The sequence below is a fragment of the Macaca nemestrina genome, chromosome 10, assembly GCF_043159975.1.
Source record: "Macaca nemestrina isolate mMacNem1 chromosome 10, mMacNem.hap1, whole genome shotgun sequence".
NCBI classification, from domain to species: Eukaryota; Metazoa; Chordata; class Mammalia; order Primates; family Cercopithecidae; genus Macaca; species Macaca nemestrina.
The window spans coordinates 84,490,653-84,516,468 of NC_092134.1; the positions used below are offsets into that span (position 1 = coordinate 84,490,653).

At 47.7% G+C, this 25,816-nt stretch overlaps 1 protein-coding gene across 5 annotated transcripts; it reads left to right on the forward strand.

Moving 5' to 3' along the window:
- Window positions 1-598: 598 nt before the first annotated feature.
- LOC105492892 (ARF GTPase 3) lies at window positions 599-22,479 on the forward strand. Of its 5 annotated transcripts, none has more exons than XM_011760253.3 (6): window positions 599-1,102; window positions 1,736-1,985; window positions 17,498-17,739; window positions 18,577-18,687; window positions 18,905-19,029; window positions 19,576-22,479. In XM_011760253.3, the coding sequence occupies exons 2-6, from the start codon at window positions 1,882-1,884 to the stop codon at window positions 19,735-19,737; spliced, it is 744 nt and encodes a 247-aa protein (XP_011758555.2). In that variant the 5' UTR covers window positions 599-1,102; window positions 1,736-1,881; the 3' UTR covers window positions 19,738-22,479. The 5 variants fall into 5 exon arrangements, with proteins under 5 accessions (XP_011758555.2, XP_070927884.1, XP_011758558.1 ...); XM_071071783.1 differs by having other exon boundaries at window positions 1,889-1,985; XM_011760256.3 differs by lacking the exon at window positions 1,736-1,985.
- Window positions 22,480-25,816: the final 3,337 nt, after the last annotated feature.

The following is a 25,816-nucleotide window of genomic DNA, read 5'->3' on the forward strand; positions in this document are numbered from 1 at the left end:
TCTTTCAAGTTCCAACTTCTTAACTGGCCCAGAGTCCAGCTGTTTTCCTTCAGCCTCTTAAGTTTATCACTCTCCTTCCTCTTCCTTATGGGAAAGGATCTCTTGATTCAGACCCCAGAGTAATCTAGTCTCAGGAATAGTGAGCAACAGCAATGGTGCAGTGAGGGATCTCAGGGGATTGCAGTTAGCCCAGATTAAGAAATAAAGATGGTCTGCCTGGGTAAGGCAGACCACAGAAACGACTGTTCGTTCACCCATATCCCGATGCTGCCTTTGCCCGAGGAGCCCCTGGGCCCCTCAGCCCAGCCCGTCTCCAACGCAGCCAACTTGCCGCCTCAGTCCTTAAATTCCAGGCACAACCCAGGAGCTTGGGATTCTCACCTCAGTCCTCACTGTCTCATCCCCATTCCCGGCTCCCGCCTCCGCCGCCCACAGCCCCCACACCGGCCTCCGCCCAGACTCCAGCTCCAGCGTCCGGCTGCCTGTGCTGCAGCCGCTGCCATGGTGATGGGTCTCGCGAGAACTGCCGCCTGCTACCGCGCAGCTCTCGCGCGATCGGGGAGGTGGGAAGTATCCCGGGCTGGGGGTGGGGGTACGCCGCACAGCTCCAGTAGCCGTCGCGGCTTCCGGTGCTAGGTGGAGGGAAGGAAGGAGGGAGCTGGGGAGCGGGCCAGGGCAGCGGCCGGGCTGAAGTCGGCTTGGGGAGCCGGAGGGAGCGGAGCGGAACCTGCGGGGCGGAGGCGGCGGCCGCAGCGGCGCAGCTGATAGCAGGAACAGGTGAGAGGCTGGGAAGGGAAGGCGGGTCCTGGTAGAGAAGAGGCTTGGTCAGGGTGAGGGCTGAGGAGATAGAGCGCCTCCCGGGCCCCGCCCGGCACTGCTTGGCGTGGGGCGGTGGTATCCTTCCCACCCGAAAACTCAAAGAGGGGGCGTCTGGCCAGCTTTACGCCTGCCCCCGCATTTGAAGGACGCGGAGCTGGGGTGGGGGTGGGGGGCGCACACGGATTTGTCCTCCGCCTCGCACAAGGGGGCGACCTGGGCTGCAGTTAGGTTGTCGCCTGCAGGAGGTGGGCTGTTGAGGGGGAGGAAAACCGTCCGAGGAGAGGTAATGCGGGGGCGGTGATGGCTGTTTGTATCTTTTCTGTTAAAGGGCTAGGGAATGCTGCTTTCTTCTACTCCCTCTCCCTCCCCCACCTTAGCAATAGGAGACCGGAGAGAAGCCTTGCTGTGGTTACACCCCCTCCCCCATCATAGGGCAGGGGTGCGTAGGGGGGTTGGGGGTTAGCCAACAGGGCAGGCTGCTGGTGTACCACATGGGCGCTGTTCTGATAGAGGTTGCGCTTTGGAGTCTAGGGAACCGCAGGTTGGGAAGAGGGCAGCAGGTGGGGAGAGGGTGGAGAGGAGGCAGGAGAAGGGGGAGGGGGATCTGATCTTCCTGGGAGAAGAGAGGTGGGGCCTTCCTCCCCAGGCGGAGCGGGGGCGGTCTCACAGGAGGAGGGAGCATCTTGTCACTGGCCCTGAGTTTGTGTCTTCCAATCCGCTTGCTTTCTTTAGGAAGTACCAGGATTCCCGGAACAGAAAATGGAGCCCTGGCTTACGCGAATCTTTTGAGGGGAGGAGGGGGAGTTGGGGAGGTGGAGTTCCTGTTAAAACGGGCCACTTGATTAGCTAGGTGGTAGCTGTTATTTTTGGGGAATTCCCTTCTTGATTGCATTAAGGCGGGTCTACATCTTTCCAGACCAGGAGGAATGTGGTGGTGGAGGTGGAGGATTGTGGTATGTGATCAGGAGTGAGAAGAAATAGTAAGGCCATCCTGGTGAGGGAGAAATGTAACCTAAAACCTGTCTCTGCTGTTGTTGGATTGGGTCACCCCTGGTCTATGGCATGAAAGTTTTATTGGGAGATGTGCTGCAAGAGTCTGATTGCTTGGGTCAGTGCAACAGGACAGAATCTAGTCGCTGCATGCCTCCTTGCCTGTCCTCAATCAGGTAGGTAGTAACAGTCTTTGCTGCCATTTTGTCTTGGGCTTCTTGTTGGGTTAGGTGTCTTCACTTGCCATGACTTGGGACATGGGACAGTGTTATGGGACAGTGGATTATCATAGCCCATTGGACTTGAGTTTGAAAAACATGTCTGTAAAAGTTCTTTCTAAGAAAAAAACTAATCCATTAAGGTTCAGCTTTTCTCAGAATGAATGATTGACCTTGGAAGGGCTCCCATGTATCACATATTCACATGCGTCCTGTTTCCCAGCATGGAATTATTACCTTGCATAGTTAGAAGTTTTATAGTTGTCTATCTTGCTTTTCCAAAGAGACTAGAAGCTTTTTGACTGCAGGAACTGGATTTCATCTCCTCTTCCACAATGCCCATGCAAACAGTAGGTACCCATAATGAACTTAGAATGTATTCACATAGAATGTGAATGGATAGCTTTCTAACTGTAGTTTAAGGAAAGGGCAAGAGATGGCTTGGCTGTCAGCAGAAGTGCCTGGAGATAGCTTAGCAAGGGTACAAAGACCCTTAGCCTTTGTAATTAAGAAGTTTTGGTGTCTCTGCCTTCCTAAGAGGCACAGAATAGGCATAGATAATGGAAACTAAGACCCAAAAAGAGAAATATTACTAGAACACAGAGTCATTATCTGCAGTCCCAGCTTTCCTGCTTCCCCATTGTGGGAAAAGGGGTCTCTCCATCAGACCTAAGTCTTTCAAAGTGTTATATATGAATTGGGATCCTGGAGTTTGGAAGAGGGACCAATGTATGTATGTATATGTGTGGTGTCTGGCACAGAATTGGTACCAGTGAATGGTAGCTGCTATTGTACTGAATGCAAGTATAAAAGGAGAGCACACAGCAGACTGGAAAGAGTGGAAGTGAGTGAAATCACACAAAGAGTCATATTGTAGCGTGTGTTCAGCCACACTACTCTTTTACACTAAAGTCATAATAAGAGGAAGTGGACTCAGGATAGAGGGTGGGATTTATTGGTTAGAAGGAGGAACTTTAAAATCAGGTCAGTAAAAGCTGACTATGTAACCGAAGGAAATTGTAGAATCTGCTTCCCTATATACCTTTATTTTTATCCAGCCAGGCTGGAGAGTAGTGATGTGATCATAACTCACTGCAGCCTCAAGCTGGGCTCAAGCCATCCTGCACTTCAGCTTCCCAAGTAGCTGGGACCACATGCGAGCACCACCGTGCCCAGCGAATTTTTTTTTACTTTTTGTAGAGATCTCACTATGTTACTAGGGCTGGTCTCGCTCCTATATCCTCCCACCTTGGCCTCCCAAAGTGCTGAGATTACAGGCATGAACCACCATGCCTGACCTCTCCTCACCATTTTTGTTGAGGTAAATTTAGAGGCAGAATGGTATAGTAATTAAGAGTGGATCTTGGAATCAGACAAAATTAGATTCAGATCCTGCTTCTGCTAATTACCAGTGCATGTTCCTTATAAAATTGCTTCTGTAAAGAAGGTAATGATACATGGTTTTCAAGAGAATTACTATTTTTTTGGTTGTCAGTAGAATTAAATGAGATAAATGTAAAGCACCTGGTATTGTACAAAGCGTATAGTAAGTACCAAATAGCTGTTAGCTGCTATTAATAATCCATTATCATAATACTAATAATATGAACACTCAGGGCTGCCTTAGAGGAAAAGAGGTTTACAAAAGAACAACTTGCTGCCTGAGGTGCTTGTGTAGAGGGATGATTGTTACCATGAATTTCTATGCTGGTTGTAGTCTTATGAGCAGCGAAATCTTTTTTCATCGTCAGCATCACAGAGACAGCTCTTGCTGCCTGAGTGGGAGGTGAAGCTGGAGCAAGGCAGGGGCCCTGAACCATCAATTTGGATGTAGGGTGAAGGCATGGGGGCACAAGAATAGTATTCATATTAGAAAAGTCAGTGTGACTCTGAAATAATAGTTCACTCTTCCAGAAAAGAGCACCCTGGTGACCCAGGTCAGGGATTTAGATTCCTAGATCCCCTTATTTTAGGTCTCAGTCAGTATTTGAGGATCTTCATTTAGTCCACTCTTTTCATTAAGTCCAATCTTTAAAAAATGTCTGCTTTTGAGTATCTGTTTCAGAATATCATGGCCCAGAAATTGTGATATCTGTATAACTGTCTTCTGTACCTTTTTCACTCCAATATCTGTTGCAAATACAGATAGAGTGCTAATATAACTATTTGATAATAAAAAGACATGGGGAGCTTTTGGAAAGAGTCCCACAGATGTTCGAAGGCTTCATGTTATAGTCAGGTAAAGAACTGACTAAAGTAGGGATTTCATGAATGTGTTAGAGCTTTGCCATGGACTTATGCAAAGGATCTGCCACACCATGTGGACCAGAAAGGAAATGGCTCAAGATGTTAGAGATCCACCATTATTACCATATTCCTGAAGAAAGTTGAGATGACTGGGTGTGGCAGGTCTCTTGGTACCTTTTAGTTCTCCCATTACTGCTGAAAGCCTGGCATAATCCTTCCTTTATTAGCTTATGCACAGGAGTTTGTCAAGCATGAATGTTTAAACTTCAGCATGAGCTTAAGATGCAGGAGAGCATTTGCTCTCTGTTGCAATGGTTTATGTCCTTTTTTTTTTTTAAAGCAGTCAAACGTTAAATAAAATTTTATTTGAATTCTAATACATAAAATGGACAAAAGTGGAGTTACTTTCTACTGGTGGTGGAAAGTGGGGGGTGGGGTATAATTACACCTCCTCATGTGATCTCTCCGCTCTTCAAGCAGAACCCTTGGGCTCTGAGGACATGGAAACCATTTCTTCAGTTTGTCAGATACAGGGAAAAGGATCAGAGACCACCTATAGAATACTGTCTTCCTCAACCCCACAAGTGTTTTGCCACTCTCAGTAGAACTGTTCTCAACACGCATGTCAGTCACTAGCTATAGGTCAGTCATTGGTGCTGGATGCTGGAGACGTGAAACATGAATAAGGCATAGTCTGTGCTGGCAAAGAGCTCACAGTCTAGTGAGGTACTTTCCAGCCTTTTTCCCATGATGGTATACACAAAAAATGGTAATAGTGAGACTTGAAATCTGAGATGGCTGGCCCAAGAGCTCTAGCCACCCCAAGCCCTGCCCAGCCATCCAGTGGCTGATAGGATCAGTATCTCCAGCTGACCTGTAATGCACTCGAGGCACATTGGGCAGTTCCAGCTCTGGAAAGCAAAACAGGCAAACATGAATACTGCAGCAAGTCCTAGAGTAAAAGTGTGTTTGGGATGCTGAGGGATCACAGATAACTCTTATACCCCAGGCAGGCAGTTCTCTGTTCCTCTGTGTCCTTAGGCTCCTCTGTATAATGGTTGGCCTTGTCCACATCATGTCTTCCTGTTTAAGCAGTTTACTGTCAGCTCCATCTTAACTTGCACAGTGGAACCAGTTTAAGGGCAGAAGATTATTAGGGGTCTAGGCTATTAATGGACTTTCAGTGATTTTGTAATTAAGAATGTACAGTGTTCTGGATATCCAAGACTGTAGAGGTGGGCATTGGATTGGTACAGCCATAGAATATCAGGAGCTGTAGTGGTTGTAAGCTGGTCAGATTCTAAGAATAAGGCAAGCTGAAATTTTTGGGTAGAGGGCAGTGCCACAGAATGTTCCAAAGAAACAAATGAGTCTAGTTTTTATCTTGTCAGTGTTTTATCTGGCTAGGATTCTAAAACAGACCTTGTCCTCTGTTCTGACTCACTTGCTGAGGGTTGTCCATGGTAAAAGCCAGACCCTTCCCAGGCATTTTGGGTCTCCATCAGACAGGGTGGTTCGGGATCCTTCTTCACTTCACAGCTGTGGCCTCCTTCAGGTTTGTGTGTCCTGGAGTTTTTTCCAGGATTGTTCTTTGACTAGATGGGAAGCTGGCGTAACAATTCTGGCCTGAGCCTAAATACCACTAATTGAGTTAATTGGGACTTATTTAGTTAGATGTGTTTTAGTTTATATCAAAACTGTAGCTTTGGATCCTCCCTCTTTTCTTTTGTATGTTCTATCCCCATTGGTGTCTATGATGTCTTGCTCTCTTGATTTCCCTTCTGCCCATCTGGTTGCTTCTTATTCTTTCCTGGCCTGCTTTTCTGCCCACTACTTTATTTATTTATTTTTTTAATTAATTTTTTTTTGAGATGGAGCTTCGCTCTTGTTGCCAGGCTGGAGTGCAATGGCACGATCTTGGCTCACAGCAACCTCCACCTTGTGGGTTCAAACCATTCTCCTGCCTCAGCTTATGGAGTAGCTGGGATTACAGGCATGCGCCACCATGCCCGGCTAATTTAGTACTTTTAGTAGAGACGGGGTTTCTCCATGTTGGTCAGGCTGATCTCGAACTCCCCACCTCAGGTGATCCACCCATCTTGGCCTCCCAAAGTGCTGGGATTACAGGCATGAGCCACTGCGCCCGGCCTATTTATTTTTTGTTTATTTGTTGTTGTTTTTTTTTTTTTGAGATGGAATTGCGCTCTTGTCACCCAGGCTGGAGTGCAATGGTGCAATCTCACCTCGATGCAACCTCCGTCCACCTCCTGGCTTCAAGCAATCCTCCAGTCTTGCCTCCTGAGTAGCTGGGATTATAGGAATGCCCCACCATGCCCAGCTAATTTTGTATTTTTAGTAGAGATTGGGTCTCACCATGTTGGCCAGGCTGAAGTCTCGAATTCCTGACCTCAGGTGATCCACCCACCTCGGCCTCCTAAACTGCTGGGATTATAGCTGTGAGCCACCGCACCTGGCTCCCGCTACTTTAAATGTTGGTGTGTCAGGCAGGTTTCCGCCTTTGCCCTTTTCTCCTATTCTACTGTGTACACTATCCCTAGATATTTCAGTTAGAATGTATTAGTTACAAAAATAGAAAACACATATGTGGCTAACAGGCTGAGAGGATTTATTAAATCATATAGCAAGACATCTAGTAGAAAGGCAGACATAGGCTGGGTGCCGTGGCTCACGCCTGTAATCCCAGCACTTTGAGAGGCTGAGGCAGGTGGATCACTTGAGGTCAGGAGGTCTCAAACTCCTATAAATACAAAAAATTAGATGGGCATGGTGGCAGGTGCCTGTAATCCCCCAGCTACTTGGGAGGCTGAGGCAGGAGAATCGCTTGAACCCAGGAGGTGGAGGTCGCAGTGAGCCGAGCTTGCACCATTGCACTCTAGCCTGGGCAACAAGAGCGAAAACTCCATCTCAAAAAAAAAACAACAAAAAACAGCAGACACAAAAGAACACATATTGTACAATTCTACTTCTATGAAGTACCTAGAGTAACAAATTCATAGAGACAGGAGAATGGTGGTTACCAGGGGCTACAGGGACAGGGGGATTGGGGAGCCTCTGTTTAACAGGTACAGTTTCAGTTTGGGAAGATTAAAAAGTTCAGGTGATGAGTAGTTGTGATAGTTACACTACAGTGTGAATGTACTTAATGCTACTGAATTGTATACTTGAAAATGGTTAGAATGGTAAACTTTATGTGTATTTTACTATGATTTTTTTTTTAAAAAAAGAAGCCAGCCAGGTACAGTGGCTCATGCCTGTAATCCCAGAACTTTGGGAGGCCGAGATGGGCGGATCACTTGAGCCCAGAAGTTCGAGACTAGCCTGGGCAATATGGCGAAACTTCAATTAAACAAAAATTAGCCAGGTGTGGTGGTGCATGCCTATAGTCCCAGCTGCTCCGGAGGCCGAAGTGGGAGGATTGCTCGAGCCTGGGAGTGAGCCATGGCTGCAGTGAGCCACGATCACGCCACTGCACTCCAGCTTGGGTGACAGAGCAAGACCCATCTCAAAAAACGAAAGAAGCCAGGCATGGTGGTGCATGCCTGTAGTCCCAGTTACTCAGGATTGCGTGAGCCCAAGAATTTGAGGCTGTAATGCACCATGATGGCACCTGTGAATAGCCATTGTACTTCATCCTGGGCAACATAGCGAGATCCCATCTCTAAAAAAGAAAAAGTTTAATTTACCAGCTTGATATTGTCATTAAGGACCCAACCGAGTTTTTTTCCATTTTTCTGCTCTGATATCCTGGAGTTTTAAATATCTGTTTCCTTCTCTTTATGGTCTCCAGATTATTCTAGCTTCTCATCCTTCTACATCATCAACATTCAAAGGCTGGACAAGAGAACATTGCCATAGGTCCTTTTCTAAGATTGAGGGGCCAGGCACACAGTGGCTCATGCTTGTAATCCCAGTACTTTGGGAGGCTGAGGTGGGAGGATTGCTTGAGGTCAGGAGTTCGAGACCAGCCTGGGTAACATAATGAGACCTCGTATCTACAAAAAAAACTTTAAAAATTAGCCAGGCATGGTGATGCACACCTGTAGTTCTAGCTACTTGGGAGGCTGAGTTGGGAGGATCTCTTGAGCCCAGGAGATGGAGGCTGCAGTGAGCCATGATCATACCACTGCGCTCTAGTCTGAGTGGTAGAGTGAGACTGTGTTTCTGAAAACAACAGTAATAATAAAAACAAACATGTTCACACTCAGATCTGTTCCTCTTGTATTTTCTTTCTCAAGAAATGCCACCCAGTCCCTAGGCCAGAAACCTGGGAATCGTCTTTGATTATTCTCCTCTTCTGCCTACATTTAAGCACTCATTAAATCCTGTCGATTCTACCATTATGATGTTTCAAGTCTGTCCTCTCCTCTCAGTTTCCACCTCTAGTTAAGAACTTGTGATTTATCACCTGTATTACTATACCTCCTAAGCAGTCTTTGTGCCTCCAGTCTTTCCCCTTTCTAATTTACTCCTGAAACTTCTGCCAGAATGGTCTTTCTAAAGCACATTCCTGATCACGTTACTCAGCATGGCCTTTAAAGCCCTTCATGATCCAGTCCCTGCTTATCTCTCCAGCCCCATCCCTCATCATTTTCTTTCTTTCTTTTCTTTTTTTTTCTTTTGAAACTGAGTCTCACTCTGTCACCTAAGCTGGAATGCAGTGATGTGATCTTGGCTCACTGCAATCCCTGCTTCCTGGGTTCAAGCAAGTCTCCTGCCTCAGCATCCTGAGTAGCTGGGATTACAGGCCCGTGCCATCACACCCGGCTAATTTTTGTATTTTTAGTAAAGATGTGGTTTCACCATATTGACCAGGCTGATCTTGAACTCCTAACCTCAGGTGATGTGCCCGCCTTGGCCTCCTAAAGTGCTGGAATTACAAGCGTGAGCCACCGCGCCCCTGCCTTCATCATTTCTTTTACCCACCATGCTGTATCCAAATAAGCTACCTCCCAGTTGCACCTGGCTTTGGCTAATAAAAAGTGCTATCTGGCTGGGCACAGTGGCTCAGGCCTGTAATCCCAGCACTTTGGGAGGCCATGGACGGGTGGATTACCTGAGGTCAGGATTTCAAGACCAGCCTGGCCAACATGGTAAAACCCTATCTCTACAAAAACACGCCTAGCATGATGGCAGGTGCCTGTAATCCCAGCTATTTGAGAGAAGTAGGAGATTTTTCCTGGGATAATCACTTGAACCCAGGAGATGGAGGTTATAGTGAGCCGAGATTGTGCCATTGCACCCCAGCCTGGGTGACAGAGTGAGACTCTGTCTGAAACAAACAAAAAAATTAGCCGGGCGCGGTGCTGGGTGCTTGTAACACCAGCTACTTGGGTGACTGAGGCAGGAGAATCGCTTGAACCTGCGAGGCAGAGGTTGTGGTGAGCTGAGATTGCGTCATCGCATGAATAGCTGGGATTGCAAGGATAACAGTGCGCCATCATACCCGGCAAATTTTGTATTTTTAATAGAGACGGGGTTTCACCATGTTGGCCAGTCTGGTCTCAAAGTCCTGACCTCGGGTGATCCACCTGCCTCGACTTCCCAAAGTGCTGGGATTACAGGTGTGAGCCACCACACCTTGCCTGTAATCTTCACTTTAGGAGGCTGAGACTGGAGGATCGTTTGAAGTCAGAAGTTCGAGACCAACCTGGTCAACAAAGTGAGACTCTTATCTCTACCAAAAATAAAAATAAAAAAGTTAGCTGCGGCACGATGATTTGGGCCTGTATGTAGGTCTAGCTACTGGGGAAGCTGAGGCAGTAGGATTGCTTGAGCCCAGGATTTGGATGCTGCAGTGAGCCTGGATGACAGAGTGAGACCTCATCTCTTAAAAAAAAAAAAAAAAAAAAGAAAAGAAATTTATATATTTTTATATATATATATATATATATATTTTTTTTTTTTAAAGTGCTATTTGAAACTTAGGTCTTTTTTTCTTTTTCTTTTTTTTTGAGACATTTTCTCTCACTCTGTCACCTGGGCTGGAGTGCAGTGGCGTGATCATGGCTCACTGCAGCCACAACTTCCTGGGCTCAAGTGATTTCTCTTGTCTCAGCCTCCTGAGTAGTTGGGACTACAGGTGCACACCACGACACCCAGCTAATTTTTTTTTTCCCCCATAGCGACAGGCATTTGCCATGTTGCCCAGGCTGGCCTTGAACTCCTGGGCTCAGGCAATCTTCTTGCATCAGCCTCCCAAAGTGCTGGGATTACGGGTGTGTGCTGCTGCGCCTGGCTCAGTCTTTATGCCTTTGCACACACTTCCCCTGCCCAACTCCCTCTTTATTGTCTGATTACTTCCTCTTCTTCCTTTAGGAGCCAGCTCAGGTATGACCTGAGAATTATGTTTCAGAATCACCCTTTACCCTTCAGTGTTGATTTACTGCTCCAGCTTTCTGTCCACATAATACTATGTGCTTACTCTACTCTTACTCTCACACTGTTTTGTAATCCTGTCTTTACTAGTCTTTTCCATTAAAGAGTGAATTTCATGGCCGGGCACGGTGCTCCCACATCCCAGCACTTTGGGAGGCCGACGTGGGCAGATCACGAGGTCAGGAGATCGAGACCATCATAGCTAACACAGTGAAAACCCATCTTTACTAAAAGTGCAAAAAAATTAGCTGGGTGTGGTGGCAGGTACCTGTAGTCCCAGCTACTTAGGAGGCTGAGGGAGGAGAATGGCATGAACCCGGGAGGCAGAGCTTGCAGTGAGCCGAGATTGCGCCACTGGACTCCATCCTGGGCAACAGAGTGAGACTCAGTCTCAAAAAAAAAAAAAAAAAGACAGTTTCATGAAGGCAGAAACTGTCTCCCTCTCTGTATCCCTAGTTCAGTATGCTCAATAAATGTTTGATGAATGAGGCTGGGTGCGGTGGCCCACGCCTATAATCCCAGCACTTTGGGAGGCTGAGGCGGGCAGATCACAAGGTCAGGAGATCAAGACCATTCTGGCCAACCTGGTGAAATCCTGTCTCTACTAAAAATGCAAAAAATTAACCAGGAGTGGTGGCACGCGCCTGTAGTCCCAGCTGCTCGGGAGGCTGAGGCAGGAGAAGCGCTTGAACCTGGGAGGCGGAGGTTGCAGTGAGCCAAGGTCGCGCCACTGCATTCCAGCCTGGGTGACAGAGTGAGAATGTCTCAAAAAAAAAAAAAAAAAAAAAAAAAGGTTTGATGAATGGATGAAAGCTGGTATCAGAAGCTATTTCTTGACTTTGGGAAATCTTTAAGTCTAGTATATATCGTTAAGATACTAATCTAGGAGTTCTTATGTTCTGATTTCAGTGCTCTTGAGACAAGAACTTGGAGTTTACACAGGTCATAAGCCAGCTGCACCAAGAAAACTCAGTACAGGCATACTCTGCTTTTGTTTCTTTAAATTGTATTGATCTACTGGTTAGCTGTGCTAAAAATAGCATCTCTATTAGTGATATTTCAATTTGAAAATTATCTAAGAACAAATCTGTTTTTACTGCACTCTGCCTGGCAGCAGAGGGTTTGGAGACCCTGGTCTTCCTTCCCCTGGACCCTGAAGAGGAGGAGGTAGTGCCAGATCAGGAGTCCCCTCAGAGGTGTCTCATAGCACATTCTTGGATCATTCACTGGAATCAGGTAGAGGGAGTATGTGTGGCCGACTGGGATGTGTGACTCTCAAAAGCACCTGGAGATTGAGGCAGGCATGTTCCTGCAACATATGTAAGGAAAGATGGTTGAGTAGCCAGTTACAGCAACAGCCTGCTTCTCCTGGGGGGATGAGGTGGGGGCAGTGAGTTGTCCTCAAGTGAGGATATCCTTAGATGAGGCTTAAATCAGCTGATGTGCTTAACTGAATTCCTTCAGTGTCCCACACAGATTGTACTAGAGCACGTGTTTGGGTTCCTATTGTTTTTACCTGTGATAATAAAGTTTCTGACTGTAAAAGAGAACCTGGAGATACCTTCTTTTTAATAGAGATGTTAGTATATTCCATTTTTCATCTTGAGCCATTCACTTTCAGTCTTAACTGCTGATTCTTGATATCCAACAGCCAATGGAACCCTGGCATTTTGCCCTGTCAACACAGGAGTACCATCTGTGATGAAAGAGTAACTATAGGCTATATAATACATGGAGAAACAATTCACGGTTTGTTGACTTCGCCATTCTGCTTCCTAGTGCTTTTCTAGGAATGTATTGTGAAAGCTATATAGCCAAAGATTTGTATTCATGGCACGAAGCTGAAAGCTGCTACCATCTTGGTGGTAGGGCAGCATGCTCTCTGGTATTAGCAAGGGACAGGGAAAGCCAAGACAAGAAAGCCAGCATCCCCTTTGAAATGCTCATTTAAATCAAGCTCCAGATTATACTTAAAGAAAAGTCATGGCCAGATGTGGTGGGTCATGCCTGTTATCCCAGCACTTTGGGAGGCTGAGGCGGGCGAATTGCTTGAGGCCAGGAGTTTGATACCAGCCTGGCCAACAACAGAGGTGCAGTGAGCAACCTCTGCCTCTGCACTCCAGCCTGGGTGACAGAGTGAGACTCTGTCTCAAAAAAAAAAATTAAATAAATGAAGAGGAGGAGTCATAACGTCCATTAGTTTCAAGGCCCTGGGCTTCGCCAGGGAGACACATGATAGCTACTGGATGTTTATTTTTTGAGATAGAGTCTCACTGTTAACGTAGGCTGGAGTGCAGTGGCGTGATCTCGGTTCACTGCAACTTCTGCTTCCTGGGTTCAAGTGATTCTTTTGCCTGAGCCTCTGGAGTAGCTGGGACTACAGGCATGTACCACCATGCCCAGCTAATTGGTTTTTTTTTTTTTTTTTCTTTTTGAGACGGAGTCTCACTGCTGTCTGCCTGGGCTGGAGTGTGATGGCATGATCTTGGCTCACTGCAACCTCCACCTCCCAGGTTCCAGCAATTCTCCTGACTCAGCCTCCCGAGTAGCTGAGATTACAGGCGCCCGCCACCACGCCTGGCTAATTTTTTTGTATTTTTAGTAGAGACAGGGTTCCACTGTATTAGCCAGGATGGTCTCGATCTCCTGACCTTATGATCTTCCTGCCTTGCCCTCCCAAAGTGCTGGGATTACAGGCGTGAGCCACCGCACCCGGCCAATTTTTGTGTTTTTAATAGAGACAGGGTTTCACTGTGTTGGCCAGGCTGGTCTCGAACTCCTGACCTCAGGTGATCCACCCACCTCAGCCTCCCAAAGTGCTGGGATTATAGGCGTGAACCACCGTGTCTGGCCCCTTTTTTTTTTTTTTTTGCTTTTTTTTTTTGAGACGGAGTCTCCTCCCTCTGTCGCCCAGGCTGGAGTGCAGCGGCGTGATCTCAGCTTACTGCAGCTTCTGCCTCCCGGATTCAAGCAGTTCTCCTGCCTCGGCTTCCTGAGTACAGGCGCGCACCACCACGCCCAGCTAATTTTTGTATTTTTAATAGAGATGGGGCTTCACCATGTTGGCCAGGCTGGTGTCAGACTCCCAACCTCAGGTGATACACCCACCTCAGCCTCCCAAAGTGCTGGGATTACAGGCATGAGCCACCATGCCCGACCAGCTGTTTAGATATTTTATCAGGTATTCATCAGTCCCACTGTATATTAAATGGCAAGAGAGAATCCCACCAATTCTAGTCTTCTAGTCCTTTTATGTTGTTCCCAAAGCAGTCCTGGGTCAAATATATGTGGAAAATGGCTGAGAATGGACAGGATAGCTAAGCAACCCTCTGTGCATTACATAGAGATACCAAATCCTACTGGACAGAAGAAATAATGTAAGGACATCCTCAGATGAAGCTTAAATCAGCCAATGTGCTTAACTGAACTCCCACAGTGGACTTCGCACTAGAGGGAGGACAGATTCAAAATAAGTAGACATGGTCTTTGCCCATAGGGAATACACAGTTTAATGGGGGAGACAGTAAATACACAGACTTACAAAAGAAGAAAAACTCCACAAGGTAGTAAGTGCCACATTGAATGGTTAAGATCATTCAAAGTAAGGCCTTGATGTGGCACGCCAGGAAATAGAAATAGGTGTAACACTGGGATCAGCTTTTGAACCAGGACTTCAGCATGACAGCCTAGCAAAGAAGAAGATCAAAGGACAGTGTACCCATGTTCTGGGGCAAGGCATATTGACTACTTATATCTTTTTCAGCCACCACTATACTCACAGTTGGTAAGCATTTAATCAGCAATAGTTTTAGTCATAAAGGACAGCGAGGTAAATGTGTGGCATAAATTTAATTCAGAATCTGGGCCAAAGCCTGATACCAAACCTTTACAGCAAAGGGTCATCTGGAGCTGAAGGAAAGGCTCCCTGAGCAAGAGACAGAGTAAAGACTAGGAAGACTTGGGGAAGGTTTAAATTTCATGAGGTGTTAGTAGTATAACCAAAAACCACACTACTACAAATTGCCAAGGTTGGTGAGAGCTGTTCTTAGCTGGGTAGGTCCCTCAGGGGTCCTCAGGAATCTGTCTACCTGGGTGGGTTGAGACAGAGTAGAGAGGAAGGCTAGCGGGTGGCTTGGCTGAAGTTGAACCCTAAGGTTGAGCTAGCCCTTCTTCCCGGTGTGTGAACCCTCTAGATCAGGGGTAGGGCTCATCTGGGGAACCTACTGAGAGTGCCACGCCTGGCTCATTAGTGGCTGTCTGGGGAGGCCTTTTGAAGATGAAACACTTTATAAGCACTCATTGTTTCTGTTTTTTTGGACAAACTAGTACTTTGGTCTTCAGGGACTGTTGATCTGGCTCAGTTGCACTAGTCTGGAATTTGCTGCAAACTGAGAAGGGTGGTAGGGGGAAATGTCAGAAGTTTTGTAAAAACAACCAAACTCCCACCAAACCCCCATGCTTGTAAGTAGGATTCCTCCCCGTCCACCTTTCACATTCTTGGGTTTGGGTGCACTTTGTCTTGACCTGTCCCTTTGGCTGCTGTGTTTGGGGTGTGTGTGTGTCTCTGGTTCCCAGACTCTAGAGAATGCCAGCAGCTGGCATATGGTGATTGCTGAATAAGCTGCCCGCTGACACATGCCTCCTGCAGGCACAGAGAACTGGCTTGTATGGGTGATTCTGAATCCTCATTTTATTATTGTTTCAAAGATGCATTTCTGTGGCTATCCTGTGCCATAGAGAAGAGAGAAAAGAAGAAAGGAAATGAATGTGTGAATCTGATTCTGTCTGTTGGGGCAATGGCTAGGGCGAGCAGATAGACATTTTGTACCTTCATAATGATTCTTTTGGTCGTGTTCATCCTTTTAGCAGGTATTTTTTGTTGTTGTTGTTTTTGTTGTTGCAGTTGTTGTTATTATTATTTTGAGACGGATTCTTGCCCTGTCACCAAGGCTGGAGTGCAGTGGCATGATCTCAGCTCACTGCAGCCTCCACCTCCCGGGTTCAAGCGATTCTCGTGCCTCAGCCTCCCGAGTAGCTAGGACTACAGGAGTGTGCCACCATGCCCGGCTAATATTTGTATTTTTAGTAGAGACAGGGTTTTACCATGTTGGCCAGGCTGTTCTCAAACTCCTGACTTCAAGTGATCCACCTGCCTTGGCCTCCCAAAGTGCTGGGATTACAGACATGAGCCACCGCACTTGGCCTCAGCAGGTATTTGTTACGTGCCTACTATATACCAGGCATAGCATCCAATCTGAGTGAGCTGTCAGTAAAGTCAGTAGAGACCCTGGGGGTTAGTTCAGTTTTTCAACTACTGTGTCCTTGGCACTATTCTTGGTACTGGAGACAGAGCAGTGAACAAAACACATAAGGAGCTGAAATCTTAGGTAGAATAAAACAATCAGCAAGAAATAAATATATAATGTGTCAGATGGTGATAAATGTTATGAAGAAAAGTGGGATAAATGGGGTAGAGAGTGGTGTGTGTCTGTGTTATACAGGTGGTTGTGGGAGGCCTCTTTGGTAGGAGACATTGGAACAGACAGGTAACTGAAGGGGGTGAAGGAGTAATCCATGATGGCTATCTGAGAGAGAAGCATTCCAGGCAGAGGTGATAGCAAATATGAAAGCTTGGGGCCAGGCATGGTGGCTCATGCTTGTAATCCCGTGCCCTGGGAGGCTAAGGCAGGAGGATTGCTTGAACCCAGGAGTTTGAGACCAGCCTGGGCAACATGGTAAGACCCCACCTCTTTAAAAAAAAAAAAAAAAAAAAAAGCTTTGAAGCAGGAAAGGAAAGTGTTGGGGAATTGGAGTGGAGTAAGCAGAGAGAGAGTAGTGATCTCGTGACAGAAGTAGGGGAGTGGAGGTCATGTAGGACCCTGTAAGCCATGGTTTGGGCCTTGGGTTGTACTGAAAAGGAGCCATGAAGCCACTAGAGGGTTTTGAACAAAGGAATCATATGACCCGAGTTTGATTTTAAAACCACCCTAGATGCTATATGGAGATTAGGCCGAAAGGCTTAGGGAAGAAGCAGAGAACCAATGAGATGACTGCCTCATTGCAGCGACCATGTGGGACAGCCCCCTCCTTGGATGGGCCACAGTGAGCCAAGGATACACCTAGCTGAGGAATAAAGGGGTAACCCCGCCATACCCCACCTCTCTACTCCCAGTGCCTTGTTGTTTGAACAGGGCACAACATTTGCAGTTGGCATTTCACAGAGTGTAAAGGATCAGCCTCTTTTAGGAGTACGACTTTCTTATTCCTCATTTATTTTGGTGTGGAAGAAAGATGGAGTTGCAGAAATATAGGACGGGAAGAGGCAGAGTCTCTTGATTAGAGGAGAGAGCATAAACCTTGGGAAACTGGCAAGCCTGAACCTTGTCGGGAGTCACAGAGAGCCACTCCTCATTCCACTCCCTCCTCTTCCACCCTTGCCAGAAGTCTCAGGGTAAGTAAGGTTAGGGGAGGGAGAGGCATTAATGATCTTGCAATGCCTTGGGGTATAGGGTAGAATAGCAGAACTGAAGGGACTTCAGAAATCATCTAGTTCAGTCCCCCTTTCATTTACAGGTGCAGATATGGAAAAGTGAAGTAACTTGCCCAGAGTCACATGGTTAGATTACTGGCAGAGCAGGGATCCTTAGTGTTTACTGCTTTGTCTCTGTTCCCAAAGACTCAGTATGTTAAGTGGGCCTTGGTATTTATAGTCCCCTCAGACTCTGGGTTTGTCATGAATGAACTCTAGCCATGACCTTGGGAAATTCTAATTACGTGGAAGTCCTGACAAGCAAATGATGGTACGATTTTACATTTCCTTTGTCTAGGATCAGGTCTTCCATACCAGAGACCAGGCCAAAACCAGACTGCCACTGCCCCCTACTTGGGCCCCACTGTCCCCAGAAAGCAGTTGCTGTGATCATGGGCAATATCTTTGGAAACCTTCTCAAGAGCCTGATTGGGAAGAAGGAGATGCGCATCCTGATGGTGGGCCTGGATGCCGCAGGAAAGACCACCATCCTATACAAGCTGAAACTGGGGGAGATCGTCACCACCATCCCTACCATTGGTAAGAGCAGAGCTTGGATGTGGGCTTTCATGCCGGCAGCTGAGGCAGGGCAGGGACCTATTCCTGGTTCTCCCACCTGGCCTCTTCTCCCCAGGCAAGTCCATACAATTTGTGGGGTTCAGAAAAGAGGGGGGTGTTGTTTAGCTTACTAGCAGATGCTGGGGCTGCTGTTTGCCCACCTAACCTGGCTCTCCCTGATGCAGGAACTTCCATGGCCTGGCACTCAACAGTTGCCCTCAGGCATGGAGTTGGTTTTTTCTCTGTGTTGTTTGGAAAGCAGGTGAAAGGCTTTGATGTTCCTTCCAAAGGCTTGGAATTGCTTGGGTTTAGGTCTTTGGTGGCCAATCTTGGTTACAGTCTGCTGAAGGGAGGGAGAACATTTGCCATGTAGTGGGGGCTCCAGTCAGCATTCTCAGCTGGCTCTGCCTTTGGGGCTCCAGGATGCCAGCTTACTTCCCTTTCTTCACTCTGCCTCTCAGGCCTCACATCTTAGCTGAGGCCAACTCTGGTAGCCAAAGTACCAGAGTAGGGCTGAGTCATTTTGTAGAAGGGAGCACCAAAGACTCAGTGGAAAAGTCAGGAAAGTTGGCCCACGTTACCCAAGCAACTGTGAACCTCTTGACCGACTTTCCTCATCTTCTTCGACTTCTCTTCGGTTTTCATTTTGGCCTTCAGGCTGCTAGGTTAACGATTACCAGGTCTGAGGAAGCCTTAGGTTTTTTTCCATTGTTGGTGTCATGGCCACCACTGGGAGAAAGCAGAACCAAACTCATTGTGGTGGTGGTTGCGGGGCTAGTGTTTGAGGCCAAGTGACCATTGCCTGTTTTTTTTCCAAAGGATTCAATGTGGAGACAGTGGAGTATAAGAACATCAGCTTCACAGTGTGGGATGTGGGTGGCCAGGACAAGATTCGGCCCCTCTGGAGACACTACTTCCAGAACACCCAAGGTATGCCCAGGCCTAGCATGGGTTGGTTGGGTTTGAGCAGAGTGTGTGGCTGTCTTTCTTGTTTATGGGTGGCCAACTGTTACCCTGCTATAGCTCCTGGGGGCAGAAGAAAGGGAGGAAAGGGAGCAAATATTTGGAGGGTGTCAGGCAAGTGTCTTCTTGTTGGGGGGAGGGGGTTACCTGTCATCTTAGTGCAGCCCATGCTCTGCCTCCCTAGGGTTGATATTTGTGGTCGACAGCAATGATCGGGAGCGAGTAAATGAGGCCCGGGAAGAGCTGATGAGAATGCTGGCAGAGGACGAGCTCCGGGATGCTGTACTCCTTGTCTTTGCAAACAAACAGGTGAGACTTCTTCCCACCCCAGAATCTGGGAGACAGCAAACTGGCTGTGGAAATTGTTGGGTCTTGGGCCTATTATATGGTAAACCCTTTTAGTATGCTCTCAATTTTAGAAGTGTGGGAAATTGAGCAGTTGGCTTCTTTATGCCCCTCTTCTCGTGCCCCACCCCAGCTTTATTTAGCAACATTGCAGTCCTCAGGGATTGCCTCAAGTCTTTCTTTCATCTTGCCTATTATCTACTTTAGGTGAATTGGCCTCACTCCTGCTGTCAGACAGACCTGATTCTTTGGTCAGTTTGAATCACGTCTCTTGCTTCCCCACCAATCTCGTATTTGGTTTCCAATTCCTCAGTACAGTGACCTCTAGTGCCTTGGATCTTGGGTTTTAGGGTGACTAAATCCAAAGTAGCTCCTTAGGATCTTGGTCTGGGTTTCCTAAAATAAAGGAGGAGGGGAAGGTGCTGGTACACATTTCTTTGGTAGATGGGTGTTCTAGAAGCCTTTAAAAAATCCTGAGGCTTCTTTTTGTGTGTCTCCCACGTGCTCCAGGATCTGCCTAATGCTATGAATGCTGCTGAGATCACAGACAAGCTGGGCCTGCATTCCCTTCGTCACCGTAACTGGTACATTCAGGCCACCTGTGCCACCAGCGGGGACGGGCTGTACGAAGGCCTGGACTGGCTGGCCAATCAGCTCAAAAACAAGAAGTGAGAGCCAGACAGCCCTAACCAAGCACCCCACCCACCCCTGACATACCTGCTGTCACCCTGCCCCAGTCCTACCCCTTCCTCTCCACTGCAAGTGTGGCCAGGGCCCTGGGTATCATGTCCGCATGCCCAGCAAGAGCCTTGCCTCCCCTGCCTCCCCTCCTTTTTCCTGTCCACCTATATGACCAATCCCTAATTGCTGTCCTGATGATGAGTCATTCCAATTTACTGGATTTTAAACAAAAACAAAGTTGTTATGGTTTCATGGGGTGGCCCCTCTCTCTCTCACCTTCTGGGTTTCGGGAGGTCGAGTGGGGTATTCTCTTTGTTTGGCAGTGGTTGCTGTCCTCTTGGCATCTGAATCCTTTCTCTGTCCCCACAAGCCCTTCTACCCCCTGTTTGTCTTTCCTTCGCCACCCTCTCCCTGTTCTACATGGAAATTGCACGGGCCTCTCTGTGTTTGCGTGCATGTGTGCGCCTGTATATACATGTATAGAGAGATATATTTGTGGGGGCCGGGGGGAGCGGGGAGGGGGTGGAGTTAAGCTCAGGGCTTGCAGCCAGGACACTGCCCACTGGAGCCTGTCATCTGCCCCTTTCGTGTTGGTGAGATTAAGGGAAGAAGGTGGGAGGGCATTAGTCAGGCCGGACTACCCCAGTCTTTGACTGGTTACCCACCTCTCTGCAGTTAGGTTTTTCTGGATGACAGGACAGATGATGGATTCTCCACCACCATTTTCCTTGTACTCCTCTCTCCACCCTTCTTAGGACTGGAGGGTGGCATTTATCTCTAGATGACTGTTCTCAAGGAGATGCCACTGTGCTCTGCCTTATTGTTGGGAAGGAGAGAGGAACCCACTCACTCTTATCAGCTTAAGAGTGTTCAACTGATCCTTCCCGACCATCCTCAGATCTGTTCGTCTGGAGCTTGACTAGGGGGTGGGGATGGCAAGTCCGTGGTGTGTGTTAGGGACCCAGGGCGTTGGGGGAAGGGAGGCGAAGGCCTCAGGCTTTCCATCTTCATTCTCTTTCGTTATTAGGAGGTGAGGCATGGATCAGTCCCATTACTGCCTTCCAGTGCCCCACCACCCTTCGATCTTGGGCGCTGGATGGTTCATCTGTCTTTGGTCAGAAGTTTTCTCACCCTAGTACTCCTGTTGGCCTGACCAGGGCTACTGGGTGTTCTAATGAGGAGCTGGGAAGTGGGGTGACATAGCTGACCTTAGTATCAACCCCCCTCTTCTCCAATTCTTGTTTTCTAATCCAGGATGTGCTAAAGGATGAAGATTTTCTATTGTTTCCAGGCCCTCAGACCATCCTTGCTGTCCCTTCACCCTCCATGCCCCTGCCCTCCTCACCCACTTCTCATAAATGGATCTAGGGGTTAGAGTGGAGGAAATAAAATCCTGAAGTGGTTGTCAGTGCTTGTGGGATGCAGTGGTCTTCAGGGTTCTCCCCGCATTATTATGTAGTTGTTCAGAAGTTGCTGCTACTGCATCTCTGTCTGCAGGGGGCCCTTGTCCCTGAGGTCCTGGCCTGGGTCCTGACTTCTGTAGTTTCTGTGAAGACGTAGCTGTCCTGTGGGCTTCTGTGTGTGCTGGCTGCGCCCTGAGCTTCCAGACAGCTGTCCATAACCTTTCTGTGAAGGTCAGGGCCCAGGGCCCCCCATAGCATAGCTGAGAGATCCCTTCCCAGTAGGGCTGTCCCAAGCCCCACTCCATGAGGCCAGGTTTCCTGGCCACTTTTATCGATAGCAGGTGAATCAATAGTAGTAACCCCATCCAAGATTGAACTGTGAAAGAGAGGTTCCAGGGGTATCTCCCTCAGTGCCAGTTACTTAGTGATGTGTTATCCACGATGCAGCAGGTGTGTGCAGGTATCTTGCTCTCTAGGCCTGTGGGTGTGTGTGTGTATGGGTGTGGGTGTGGGTGTGTTTGTGTGTGGTGCTTGTGTGGGGGGGTGTTGGAGGTTCTATTTCATTTAAAAATGTATTCATTACCCTGGCCCCACAGATGCTTCCCTCCATACTTTTTATTTGCTCTATTTCCTCAGATTTATTTTGTCCTGCCCCATTGCCTCTCCTTCCCTGAACTCTTTCCTTTTCAATCTCAACTCATTCACTGCTGTTGCTTGTTTGCCCTTTTCCATGTATTTTTTCCTACTTAGGATTTTCCACTCTATCTTTGTGGTTCATGAGGACTTTGCCTCTTCTCCTGCCTCATTCCCTGACTTTCTCTAGTTAGATGCCAGTCCTAAATAGGTTTTCCTCATTTCAGGCCTCACCCCTCACCTTGTTTTTGGGGGGCTCCAGGGACCAATCTGGGGCTGAAAATGTTAGGAGGTGGCCTTGGTGCTGCCCCAGATCTGTCCAGCAGGGAGCAGTAAGTGATCTTGGTAGTATCCCTGGCTGCTAAGCCCTTGGCAGGGGTGGTCCTTTCTACATTCCCATTCACTTAACAGCTCTTTTGGGATTGGGTATTTCATTCCATTTCTGCCCACTCCCTCTCCTCTCCTCTCCTCTGGTAGGTTTAATTTTATGCTTTCCCTGATTCCAGCTTCCTGCTTCCTGAGGACTCCCCGCTCCCCCCACCCCAAAGTTTGTCTGTGGTGTTATAGTGGTAACTGCAGTTCCTTCTCTGGAATGTAGACTGTATATGTTTAATAACTCACCTTCTCTATCCTTGCTCAAAATGTGGGATAACACGATGACTGTGACCCTGGTTGGAAATTAAACTTGTTTTATGCAGCTTTGGAGCAGACCTTCATCTTTGCTGTGCAGCAGCCGTGGGACAGTGGTTTCATGTGAGGGGAGTCCTTTTTCTGGTCCTTCTCTCCATAGTGCTCCTTCTTTCAGCAAAGGGGTAAAAGGCACACTTGATTGATAGAGAGTAAGGTTATGGAGGAACTTAGTCCCACTCACACTGGTTATTTCTTCCCATTGTAACCTGCAGGGGAGCCCAAATGAATTGGGCACCAGAGTGTGAGGGCTTTGTGACTTTCCTCCTCTAGTTCTAAGGTTTAAACCTGAAGTCAGCCACATTTCTCACCTGTTGGTAGACTGTAGGGACTTCACTGGCTGAAGGGCCCTACACTTGGAGGGCCCCATGTGCCTCTACTCTCAGATCTCCTCAGCCTTGCACATGAGGTGCTTCTAGTTTGAACAGAGTCCCCTCACTAGTCTAGTTCTGGACTTTGGCAGTGAATAAACATGAAGGATAAACGTCTGGGCAGTGTAATGACCTTGATCCTTCTTATAACTAATGGCCCTGCATCAGCTCTACTTTAGGCGTGTGGTTTTTCATTGTCAGGATGCCAAGCTCATCCAGAGATCCCACAAATGTCTGAGAGGCCTCCATCCTCCATCACACTCCTACCACTATTCTGTTCCTCCCCTGCTACCAGTGTCTGGCTCCAGGCAAAGAAAGGGATGGTGCTACCTTTAGGGTGAGTGAGGTCTAGGTGAGCCAGGCAAGCCTTCCCCAGTCTTAATATTTTCTTAAGCTTTGAGGACAGAGGTCTTCCCAGCCTGCTGTTGTGGGAAAGGGATAGGATTTAGGCATATAATAAGTTTGAGAGCCCCAAGTACCAGTGTGAAGCATATAATTTGTATTCAGTTACTTCCCTGCTGCCTCCCCTGCCGATTTTCCTTTTTCAGCGCTTCTGTTATTAATAGGCCATCACCCTCAAGGACCAGTGCTTCCACCATATATAACTCTCAAACTACTCCAACCAGACATGTATTATCAACCCCAATGACTTTGAACATTACCCACCTACTCCTCAAGATAAGATGACACTTTCTTCCTTCCAGGCTTCTCCAGAGTTCTACTTGGTGACAGACTGCTGATAAGAGTATCTTTCCCAAGTGTTTTCTTTCTTTTTTTTTTTTTTTGAGTCGGAGTTTCGCTCTTGTTGCCCAGACTGGAGGGCAATGGCGCAATCTCAGCTCACCACAACCTCTGCCTCCCGGGTTCAAGCCATTCTCCTACTTCAGCCTCCTGAGCAGGTGGGATTACAGGCATGTGCCACCACACCTGGCTAATTTTGTATTGTATTTTTAATAGAGATGGGTTTCTCCATGTTAGTGAGACTGGTCTTGAACTCCCGACCTCAGGTGATCTGCCCACCTCAGGCTCCCAAAGTGCTAGGATTACAGATGTGAGCCACCACATCCGGCCAGGTGTTTTATTTCTTTTTTTTTTTTTTTTTTTTTTTTTTTTTTTTTTTGAGACGGAGTCTCATGCTGTTGCCCAGGCTGGAGTGCAGTGGCGCGATCTCGGCTCACTGCAAGCTCCGCCTCCTGGGTTCACGCCATTCTCCTGCCTCAGCCTCCTGAGTAGCTAGGACTACAGGCGCCCGCCACCGCGCCCGGCTAATTTTTTGTATTTTTAGTAGAGACGGGGTTTCACTGTGGTCTCGATCTCCTGACCTTGTGATCCGCCCGCCTCGGCCTCCCAAAGTGCTGGGATTACAGGCTTGAGCCACCGCGCCCGGCCAGGTGTTTTATTTCTATATTAGCAAATAGATATCTTTCAGAGCTACAACCTCTCATAATGATAATGGAGAGAACTTTAGCTGAATGGTGGGCCAGTGGGGGGTCTTTGGACCCCTGAACAACTTGAAGAAGAGGATGACCTATTCCCTTTTGTCCCTTAGTACTCAATTTAGAATGCTAGGAAGTTGAGGGGAGCCCTCTTGTGGCAGTTGCTGAAACCTTCCTGTTATTTTGAGGGGACGTGGGATGAAGAGGAGACTGAACCTGGGAGGTAAATGCTTAGCACCCAGCTCTTAGGACAAACAGCAACCCCATCTTCCAGAACATGCATAGCATCAGTCATGGACTGGCAGAAGACTTGGACCCAGGGTCCACTTCAGGATAATTTGGGCAAGGGAGCTTCCCAAATGAGCCTGTAGAAAGCCAGTGGAAGGGCTTAGGTTGGCTAAGGTGGGATGGAGGGCAAAACCCTCCCCCTTCATTCCAGAGTATAGGGGCAGTGGTAGAGAATGAATGTATGTGTGGGTTTCTCAGTCTTAAGGTATAAGGTCTGAAGGCTCTGGGAATTCACTGCACACACCACTTGCAGTTCAAGTGCCTAGGTTGGTTACAGCAGGAAGTTGACAAGTGTGTATTTAGTATATTTGATGTTTTTAGGCATCTGCTAAAAATAGGCATCTGCTAAAAGTAGGTCAAACCACTGAACTCAGGGAGGAGTCTGGGGATCCGTTTCTGGGATGCTGTGAAATCCTTTTGGGATATCTGTAGTATACCACGTTGGGTAGTGAGAGTTGGGGGACACCCCTTCCATTGCTGCTGCCTAGTGTAGGGAGTGGTGTCTTTGGGCAACAGTCATATTATTAAGAAAAGGTTTTTTTTTTTTTTTTGAGACACAGTCTCTGTCACCCAGGCCGAAATGCAGTGGCATGATCTCCGCTCACTGCAACCTCTGCCTCCCAGGTTGAAGCGATTCTTGTGCCTCAGCCTTTCCCGAGTTGCTGGGATTATGAGTGCACACGACAACTCCCTGCTAATTTTTTTTTTTTTTTTTTTTTGAGACGGAGTTTCACTCTTGCCCAAGCTGGAGGGCAATGGCGTGATCTCAGCTCACCACAACCTCTACCTCTCAGTTTCAAGCAATTCTCCTGCCTCAGCCTCTGAGTAGCTGGGACTACAGGTATGTGCCACCATGCCCAGCTGATTTTTGTATTTTTAGTAGAGATGGGGTTTCACCATGTTGGCCAGGTTGGTCTTGAACTTGTGACCTCAAGTGATTCGCCCACCTTGGCCTCCCAAAGTGCTGGGATTATAGGCAGGAGCCACTGTGCCTGACAGAAAAGCTTCTTTTCCAGTTCTGAAGAGTGTGAAGGTAGGAGAACCAGAATCCAGTTCTCTCACTTTCCAACTCAGTAGCTAGAGAGAGAAGAGTATCATGCTGGTCACTGGGGAGTGATAGGATCCGGATGCCTGGCTTTAGGTTATAGACAGGAGATGGAGAATCTGTTCTTGTCTTTGCCAAATCTTGCATTGATGGGATGATACCTCCTTGGTTAGAATAGCCATAGGGGAAGAGTGGAGGAAGGAAGTA

Excerpts from the sequence above, each read along its gene's own strand:
- LOC105492892 (XM_011760253.3), top strand. The coding sequence starts at position 1,882 with ATGAAAGTTTTATTGGGAGATGTGCTGCAAGAGTCTGATTGCTTGGGT. Across the intron at positions 18,688-18,904 it reads CTACTTCCAGAACACCCAAG|GGTTGATATTTGTGGTCGAC; the intron begins GTATGCCCAGGC and ends CTGCCTCCCTAG. Across the intron at positions 19,030-19,575 it reads TTGTCTTTGCAAACAAACAG|GATCTGCCTAATGCTATGAA; the intron begins GTGAGACTTCTT and ends CACGTGCTCCAG.